Genomic DNA, 10,015 nt, shown 5'->3' with positions numbered 1-10,015 from the left:
CAGCATCGTCCAGGTTAGGGGAGGGTTTGGCCGGGGTAGGCCGTCATTGTAAATAAAGGTTTTAATATATATATATATATATATATATATATATATATATTTTTAAAACCTTTATTTAACTAGGCAATTCAGTTTAGAATAAATTTTTATTTACAATGACGGCCTACCCCGGCCAAACCCTCCCCTATATACTGACTGGTTTTCTGATCCACACCCCTACCTTTAACCAACAGATACATATCTGTTTTCCCATTCATGTGAAATCCATAGATTAGGGCCTAATTTAAATTGACTGATTTCCTTATATGAACTGTAAATCAAATCTTTGAAATTGCTGCATGTTGCATTTATGTTTATGTTCAGTGTAGTAGTCCCAGGCACTGTAGGCTTTGTCTCCCTCTTCTGGTGGTAATTTTTAGGATTCACAGCTCAGCTAAATGAGCGCTAAACTACACAATTTAAAACAACTACAATTCCCATTTACACAGGGACAAACGTTGCCTTGGTTCAAAGGTTAATCATAACCAACACAATAGTATACTTGGCTAGCCGCTCGGCTCTTGGAGAAAGATAAACAACTCTTATTTGCGAAATTAACAGCACTCGACTGCTATAGCATTGAAGTCCGATCAAACTGTTTGAAAATCATAAGTGTAGGTGTTTGCACTATTGTCGCTGTTTTTCGAAGGCGCTAGCTAATGTTAGCAAACTAACGTAGCCATCACTGAACTGGCTCGCTAGCTATATAGTTACACACAAAACTACAGCTATGTTTGTGCAAGAAGAGAAGATATTCGCTGGAAAAATATTAAAAATCCACATTTGTACTATGGAGGGTACAGAGTGGTTGGAAGAAGTAACAGAGGATACCACTATTGAACAACTCAAAGAGAAGTGCTTGAAACATGTATGCTTGTTTATTTTCTTGCTCATTGATTGGTGTTTGCCCGGGTGAAATTGTAACGTAGTTGTGTAACTGTGTCGCCAATGTTTGCAGCCCTAGTTGAAATAGTCAATGTCGGTGTCAGTCGTTCCGTATTTAGAGTAACTGGGTAGACACTGCTATTTATAATTTAGCAAGTTGATTCACAAGTTAGCGAGCCTAGAATCCCTGCAAACTAGGCGCACCCCATGAGCTCCTTGGCAAAATGTGATAGCTAGCCTAGCCCAAATGCTCGTGTCTGTTGGTGTAGCTATGTAAGTTAAGTTACTCTGTTTATGTTCCTAGGCTCCTGCCTTCTGAGTTTTCCTTATTTGTTCCACAGACTATACTATACTACACAGACTATACTGTACTGTTGCTATTTAGGGCTACTCATTTTTACACTTGATTCGTCTGTAAGTGCCAGTATGATGCCCCACTTGCAGCTAGCCTACCCCATATGGCTGCCAGTCTCTTTCTGCACTGCATCCTCCTAGTACAAATTTAGACAGTAAGAGACCCAGCTAATGCAGAAATCATTGGTACCTTTAGAAATATGTTTGGCTGTTGATATAGGGCTAGCTAGCCTATCCATTACCAATTATTTGCGTGGTTAAATAAAAACAACAGTAATATAATTACCAGGGTAAAAGTACTGCTATTTGTTCCTGTCGATGGGATTATTATTATATATATATATTTTTTTGGGGGGGGGGGTTGTTTTTGTTGCAGTATGTACATGGAAGCCTCGAAGACCCCAAAACAATCACACACCATAAACTTGTCCATGCTGCCACGGAGAGGATCCTCACAGAAACTAAAACGGTTGCAGATGAAAATCTAAAAGATAAAGGTACTTCTATGGATTTAAAGATTGAAGTTGTCTCAATGTTAATATTTTCCAATCGAACAATTAGCCGATATGTTCAATGCTACTACATGCCATTAAGTGAATGTTTTCCTTTGGTTTTAGATTTTCTTCTACTGATAAAGAAGAGACCACTGCCACCCCCTCCGAAAATAGCTGACATAACTGCAGAGGAAAAGGTAGGCCAAACAACAGATTTAAATACTCTCCCTAATTGTATTGGTTTGTGGCTTATCTAACTCGGCACTTAAACTCAATAGGCACCGATCATCAGACACAAATGTTTAATGAATTGCTAAGACTGCTAGAACCAGGGACAACACAACAAGAAACGTATTACGTCCAACTTGTTGTACTGTTTGCAACTATCTTCATGTGTGTTTCCTCCTTGTCTGTCAGAAGAAGCAGGATAACAAGGCTCCAGATAAAGATGCCATCCTGAAGGCCACCGCCGGCCTGTCCACCCGTCACACAGACCGCACTGTCACCCAGCATAACATCAGAGATGTAAGTACAGCACAATACAGTAAATAACCTGTCAGAATGCACAGTTCAAAGCACTTCAGGAGCTTTCCACTGACTATTGTACTGAAATTTAACTATAGTCCTAAAATGTCACCTGCAAACTTATCAGAGACATATTAAAATGAGTGAATTTGAGAATGAGTGAACCTGATACTAAGATTTTATTTGTTTATTTAACCAGGAAGTTCAAATGAGGTCAGAAGACCTCATTCCCAAAGAACCTCATTCTTAAAGAGAGGTTATTCATTCTGGTTTAAGAATGAGGTTCTTTGGGAATGAGGTCTTCTGACCTCATTGGAACTTCCTGGTTAAATAAACAAATAAAATACATTTTCCATCAGTTTCAGACGGAGCTCAGGAAAATCCTTGTCTCTCTCATTGAAGTGGCCCAGAAGCTTCTCGCCTTGAACCCCGATGCTGTGGAGCTCTTCAAAAAGGCCAATGGTACAGTGTGCAGACATTATTTCATTATCAAAGATTGTTTTTGGTAACTGCCTTGCAGGGCTAAGAGGCTGGTTTTGCATTAGTTTATTTTTTATTTTTTAACTAGGCAAGTCGGTTAAGAACAAATTCTTATTTACAATGATGGCCTGGGAACAGTGGGTTAATTCCTTTGTTCAGGGGCAGAACGACAGATTTTTACCTTGTCAGTTCAGAGATTCGATCGAGCAACCTTTCGGTTACGACCCAACGCTCTAACCACTAGGCTACCTGCCGCCCCGACGGCTACCTGATGTTTTTTTAATGAACAACAAGTTGGAGCTGTAACAGTCATATTGTCACTAAGCTTATGTATAAGTGACAGAATAGTGCATTATGTAAGCGATAATCAACTACGTTCTCTGGAAAATAATGTGCGACGTGGAACTCACCTTAATAACAGAGTTGCATTATTTTCCAGAGTACGCATTAGAGCTCCAAAGTTGATAATCCCTATTATATACCATGGCTATAATTTAACACATTTGATGCTAGAAATGTGTTCAACATCCACTGAAGTAGCTAGCAAGTTTACTAGATATCTATAGTAGTTGCCTTGGTAACCAAACAAATAGACTTGCTAGCTCAGCTAACCAAATCCATAGAAATCAGAATGATTTGATTCTGATTTTTATGGCCAAAGCATTAGTCCTAGCTTGCTATTATACAAATCTAATTCAACAATGCCAATAATGTTTTCAAATCAACTTTTGCTTTCAAAAGCAGCTCAAACAGAACATGTAAGTATGAATTTCATAGCCACTGAATTATACTGTGCATTATAGGGAATTATAAACTGGGTGGTTCGAGCCCTGAATGCTGATTGGCTGAAAATCGTGGTATATCAGACCGTATACCACGGGTATGACAACATTTTATTTTTACTGCTCTAATTACGTTGGTAACCAGTTTATAATAGCAATAAGGCACCTCTGGGCTTTGTGGGTTGGCATCGTGCCTAAGAACAGCCCTTAGCAGTGGTATGTTGGCCATAAACCAAACCCCCTCGTGCCTTATCGCTTAATTATACAGCGGGTGGGTCTAATTCTGAATGCTGATTGGTTAAAACTGCGTTGCAGTCGGTGTCTATTCCACAAGTTACCACTGGCTATATCTATGCCGTTAAAATGCCTATTTACTCTGTTCCATCTGACTGTGCAATCCCGTGTCTCATCAGCCCAGCCAGGCAATTTATAAACTTGATCTCTACTATAAAAATAATCTAGACATTATCTCACCTTTCTTTTAGACTAACATTTAGTTTTCAACAGCAGAGATTTGTATAAATCTTGCTTTCTGACATTTGCAACATTTCAGTATTCAAATTTGAGACAGACAGGCAGCTTTTCTCAGCCAGTCGAAATCATGAATCAGCATACATTTTTATGGATACAAAGAAATGTCAGTTAACAGGTAAAGCTAAATGAAGTACAGGTAAAGCTAAATGAAGTGCAGCTAATTAGCAGTCTTTCTAGCTTCAGTTTGAAGTGATTGTGTTAGCTGTGTTGTTGGCTAGCTCCTCTGAACAACAGTGTCCAGATGAGAGTACATTTTCTATGCCAGGTGAAATCGCACATCATTAGCTCATTGTTATGGATGTGTCCCAAAAAAGATCACTAGAAAGCTTCAACAAACGCAAGTGCAGCTGTTATTCTGGCTGCACTGTTTGACATGACTGTAAGTTAGCCGTAGTTGAATAGCTAGCAAGCATGGGATAAGAACGTTGCCAGCCAGTATGGCAGTGGAACATTTGGAACGAACGACTGGGTTGCGCCAATACAGTTGAAGTCGGAAGTTTACATACACTTAGGTTGGAGTCATTAAAACTTGTTTTTCAACCGCTACACAAATGTCTTGTTAACAAACTATAGTTTTGGCAAGTCGGTTAGGACATCTACTTTGTGCAAGACACAAGTAATTTGTCCAACAATTGTTTACAGACAGATTATTTCACTTATAATTCACTGTATCATAATTCCATTGGGTCAGAAGTTTACATACACTAAGTTGACTGTGCCTTTAAACAGCTTGGAAAATTACAGAAAATAATGTCATGGCTTTAGAAGCTTCTGATAGGCTAATTGACCTCATTTGAGTCAATTGGTGTACCTGTGGATATATTTCAAGGCTTACCTTCAAACTCAGTGCCACTTTGCTTGACATCATGGGAAATCAAAAGAAATCAGCCAATACCCCAGGGGAAAAAAATTATAGACCTCCACAAGTCTGGTTCATCCTTGGGAGCAATTTCCAAACACCTGAAGGTACCATGTTCATCTGTACAAACAATAGTACGCAAGTATAAACACCATGGGACCACGCAGCTATCATACCGCTCAGGAAGGAGACTCATTCTGTCTCCTAGAGATGAACCTACTTTGGTGCGAAAAGTACAAATAAATTCCAGAACAACAGCAAAAGACCTTGTTAAATGCTGGAGGAAACGGGTACAAAAGTATCAATATCCACAGTAAAACTATTCCTATATTGAGATAACCTGAAGGCCGCTCAGCAAGGAAGAAGCCACTGCTCCAAAACCGCCATAAAAAAGCCAGACTACGTTTTGTAACTGGACATGGGGACAAAAATCGTACTTTTTTGGAGAAATGTCCTCTGGTCTGATGAAACAATAATATAACTACTTGGCCATAATGACTTGTTATGTTTGGAGGAAAAAGGGGGAGGCTTTGCAAGCCGAAGAACACCATCCCATCCGTGAAGCACGGGTGGCAGCATCATGTTGTGGGGGTGCTTTGCTGCAGGAGGGACTGGTGCACTTCACAAAATACATGGCATCATGAGGTAGGAAAATTATGTGGATATATTGAAGCAACATCTCAAGACATCAGTCAGGAAGTTAAAGCTTGGTCGCAAATTTATCTTCCAAATGGACAATGACCCTAAGCATACTTCCAAAGTTGTGGGAAAATGGCTTAAGGACAACAAAGTCAAGGTATTGGAGTGGCCATCACAAAGCCCTGATCTCAACCCTGTAGAAAAATCGTGGACAGAACTGAAAAAGCGTGTGTGAGGAAGGAGGCCTACAAACCTGACTCAGTTACACCAGCTCTGTGAGGAGGAATGGGCCAAAATTCACCCAACTTATTGTGGGAAGCTTGTGGAAGGCTACCCAAAACGTTTGACCCAAGTTAAACAATTTAAAGGCAATCCTACCAAATACTAATTGAGTGTATGTGAACTTCTGACCCACTGGGAATGTGATGAAAGAAATAAAAGCTGAAATAAAACCTTTCTACTATTATTCTGACATTTCACATTCTTAAAATAAAGTGGTGATCCTAACTGACCTAAGTCATGGAATTTTTACTAGGATTAAATGTCAGGAATTGTGAAATGTATTTGGCTAAGGTGTATGTAAACTTCCGACTTCAACTGTAGAAGAGAACAAAAAGACTAAATGACTGTGTCACATCTCTGGCAACCGAACCGATAGAACGAACGACCGACCAGCCAGCTTGGGTAGCAACCCTAGATTTGTGTCAGTACTTTATCTTGTGGAATGATTAAATAGTAGGAATAAATTCATCAAAATAAAAATATATATATTTCGGTAACCCGTTGTATAAAAGTGATAATGCCAGAGAAGCCGGTGTTTGGAGGAGATATTGGCACGGCTTGCCAATATATCCCTCAAACACCGGCTTAAATAATGCACTCTAGAATTCCCTTCAAGGCAGTCAGTAGCAACTTCATTCCATGCATGAAGTATTATTATAGTTATACTATTATTCACTAATATTGTGTGTGTGGTTTGTCAGCCATGCTGGATGAGGAGGAGGAGGACCGGGTGGATGAGACGACCCTTCAGCAGCTGACTGAGATGGGTTTCCCTGAGAGCAGAGCCATCAAAGCTCTCAGGCTCAACCAGTGAGTCACAATCAATAATACTTATCACCTGAAGTTCAAATGAGATAATCACTGACACAAGCAGTGCAGGGTTGTTTCTGAATCAAAAGGGGGTGTGACGGGGGTGTGGCAATGGGCATGCTCAGCTCATGGTTAGTGCTATCTTGGCCCAGCTGTATTTGGTCAAGGCCCTGGGCAAGAACATTTGAGCCCCCCATCTTGGCCGCGCGGCTATTTCCTGCAATTCTGCAGATTTTTCCATGAAGTTGAGAGAACTTTTGCCGTTTGTAAACCAATTTTCTGCAGTTCTGCTATAGAGCTGAGAGAACATTTGGCTATTTTCCTGCATGTTTCCCCCTGCAATTTTATGCATTTTGCCATGCCTAATGCGGTGTTCTTATGCTCAAACATGATAACAAAACCAATACTCCTGAATTCATTGTTTTTGTCTAGCTTTTATTTGAGTGATTTTTATTTCTCATAGTTATTTAAAAATATATAGGTCCATTACCTTTTTTTTTTTTTTTTTACATACTTGATACTAACTTTTTAGTTTTTTCTATATACAACAACACAATGTTTTTCCATCCCAAAAATGAACCCTCCCCTCTGAAAACATTGTTTGGACCTAAACAAATGATTTGGCCGTTCGTTTCTAGGCAAAACCCCCAAAAATCTGTAGTGTTTAAGATGAGGGAAGATTGTTATTTTATGAGCATGGCCTTATTTCTATTACAGCATATTGGATGACACTCATTCATGTTCAATGTCACTGCGATAGGTTTAGGCTGCCACATGATACTCAAATGTTCACTATACCCATCATGAGGTTGCTACAACCTAGCCTATCAATAAAAGTTTACAACGTAGGTGCACACAGGGCGAGACACCACATTTAGGGTGACAGTGACACTTTTTTTGTTTTGATACATGGACAGACAGTGCCATTTAAATACTGCCTTGCACACTCTTGCCTGCATCTAGCTGATATAGGGTGTAATCATTAGTCCAACAGTTGCAAAGAAAAGTTTCTAATTGATAAATTCAGCTACGTTTATAGTCGTTTTGTTCCGTTTGCTTCCTTTTAAGAAACATTTTCCAACAGAATCATCAGAATAAATTCACCCCCAATCGCACATAAACACAGTTCGCTTTCATAGCTGCCACGTTGTATTCCTTCTCGCATCTATGCGCTCTCCTCCTCTCACCTCTTCCCTTTCGCTTGTGGACTTCAATGTGCAACACATTAGCTGAGAAAAAACCTTTCCAAGCCAAACCGCTACACTCAGCCTACATCAATGTCACCATATTAGCTAAAGTAACGTCATAGTCAGCATAGCTAATTGAACTAACGTGTTAGTAAACCCGCTACAATCATGCAGTAATGTTAGTGTACTGTATAGTCACTAAGCTGTTACACCGGCGGCCCTGGTGGCAATACATTTGTAAAAACCGAAAGCTTACCCTGAGTTCCAGTGTTGTTGGAAAGTCAAAGCCAGCTAGCTAACATAGCATCCCTCTGTTTGAGCAGGGTGTTCAGTAGGCTAAACTAGCTAGCTGCATTTGCTAGCAAAGTGAGAGAGAGAAATTACTCTCGCTTCTCCATTTTGGAAGAAATTAATTTAACTGTTCAACTATTGTCTTTCTCTCTCTGAGTCAACTACTCACCACATTTTATACACTAGTGCTAGCTAGCTGTAGTTTATGCTTTCAGTACTAGATTAATTCTCTGATCCTTTGATCGGGTGAACAAAATGTCAGTTCATGCTGCAAGAGCTCTGAGGTTGGAGGAAGTCCTCTGGAAGTTGTCATAATTACTGTGTAAATCTATGGAAGGGGGTGAGAACCACGAGCCTCCTAGGTTTTGTGTTGAAGTCAATGTACCCAGAGGAGGATGGAAGCTAGCTGTCTTACGGCTACACCATGGCGCTACCTTACAGTGCTGTTGAGGCTACTGTAGAACTTCTTTGCAAAATAGTGTTTTAATCGATTATTTGGTGACGTGATTATATTTAGTATAGTTTTGTCCCAAAAATAATAAATGTCTGACATACATGTTTTGTTTTTTTAGAGTTCACTGAGGATGGACCACTGCCCTGGAGTGTAGTCTGAGTCAATGATACTGGTCAGTGGTCTAATCAGTGAAGTCTATAAAGAATCAATTAGACACTTAGCCTGTGATTCTATCCATCACAACAAGTGAGTCCAGTCTGATCCGATGAGTCTGAAACAACAAATTCATCCATGCCCCTCCCTCACTGCCTCTCCTACAGCATGTCAGTGACCCAGGCCATGGAGTGGCTGATTGAGCACGTAGACGACCCCACGGTGGACACAACCCTGCCCGGCCAGGGCACCCCAGGAGCAGTAGGAGCCACAGCACCACCCCTGATCCCCTCTATCTCTGCCTCATTTCCAAACCTCCTCCGCACCGTCTCCCAGACTAACACAGATTCCGCCGCCAGGCAGGACGAACTCACTGAGATCTTCAAGAGGATCCGAAGGAAAAGAGAGTTCAGGCCTGAGTCACGGGTGAGTGTTCTCTCTGTCCCACTGCCCTGGGATATACCAAGCTAAAACTTACATGTTAGACTGGTCCCATATCTGTTTGTGCTGAATAGTCAACTGAAGGATTTGGCAAGACGACAAACACATCTGTGACCAGGCAAGATACCTTCCTAATATTGAGTTTGCACACCAATTTACCCTCAGAATAGCCTCAATTCATCAGCCTCAACTCTACAAGATATCGAAAGCGTTTCACAGAGATGCTGGCCCATGGTGCGGCTGACACGTACTACCATACCCCGTTCAAAGGCACTTCAATCTTTTGTCTTGCTCATTCACCCTCTGACATGTACACATACACAATCCATGTTTCAATTGTCTCCAGGCTTAAAAATCCTTTAACCTGTCTCCTCCCCATTGCTATTGCAACCTCTTTGCAATAAGGAATTGTTTAATAATAAAAATAATGGAACCTTTATTTAACTAGGCAAGTCAGTTAAGAACAAATTCTAATTTACTATGACGGCCTACCCCGGCCAAACCCAGACGACGCTAGGCCAATTGTGCGCCGCCCTATGGGACTCCCAATCACGGCCGGATGTGATGCAGCCTGGAATTGAGACCAAAAGCTCAAGAGAAGTTAAGATTTTATTACCACGGATGCCGTCAGCTGAATGCATACATTTTTAGAAAGTTCAAAACACATCTTATACTCTTCTCTCCTTTTAGTCACCACCCCACATTTTATGACCCCTAATGAGTATCCCATATCTGGACTGTGGAATGTGCACGGTCCTCTCTTTGTTTAGCTTGATGTCAGAATCACACCCCGTCCATCTTCATTG

The 10,015-nt window shown here is 40.7% G+C and overlaps 1 protein-coding gene across 4 annotated transcripts in view; it reads left to right on the top strand.

The window, feature by feature from the left end:
* The first annotated feature begins 478 nt into the window (after positions 1 to 478).
* LOC110525994 (ubiquitin-associated domain-containing protein 1) overlaps positions 479 to 10,015 on the top strand; it is a 13,325-nt gene continuing 3,788 nt past the window's right edge. Inside the window, exons 1-8 of one of the 4 annotated variants that reach the window (XR_016496945.1) lie at positions 480 to 907; positions 1,655 to 1,775; positions 1,896 to 1,969; positions 2,190 to 2,297; positions 2,657 to 2,759; positions 6,575 to 6,683; positions 8,734 to 8,787; positions 8,936 to 9,194. Coding sequence is in view for 2 of the 4 variants with exons in the window: in XM_021606553.3 (XP_021462228.1) it covers positions 770 to 907; positions 1,655 to 1,775; positions 1,896 to 1,969; positions 2,190 to 2,297; positions 2,657 to 2,759; positions 6,575 to 6,683; positions 8,936 to 9,194 (912 nt within the window). In the remaining 2 variants the exon portion in view is untranslated. Of the gene's footprint in view, positions 908 to 1,654; positions 1,776 to 1,895; positions 1,970 to 2,189; positions 2,298 to 2,656; positions 2,760 to 6,574; positions 6,684 to 8,733; positions 8,788 to 8,935; positions 9,195 to 10,015 lie in introns of all 4 variants that reach the window. The other 3 variants (XR_016496946.1, XM_021606554.3, XM_021606553.3) reach the window with 3 other exon arrangements.

This window comes from Oncorhynchus mykiss, chromosome 6 (genome assembly GCF_057628025.1).
Source record: "Oncorhynchus mykiss isolate SJ-2025 chromosome 6, ASM5762802v1, whole genome shotgun sequence".
Lineage (NCBI taxonomy): Eukaryota > Metazoa > Chordata > Actinopteri > Salmoniformes > Salmonidae > Oncorhynchus > Oncorhynchus mykiss.
Note: the sequence above shows the minus strand (reverse complement) of the source record. Positions and strands in the feature narration are given on the sequence as shown.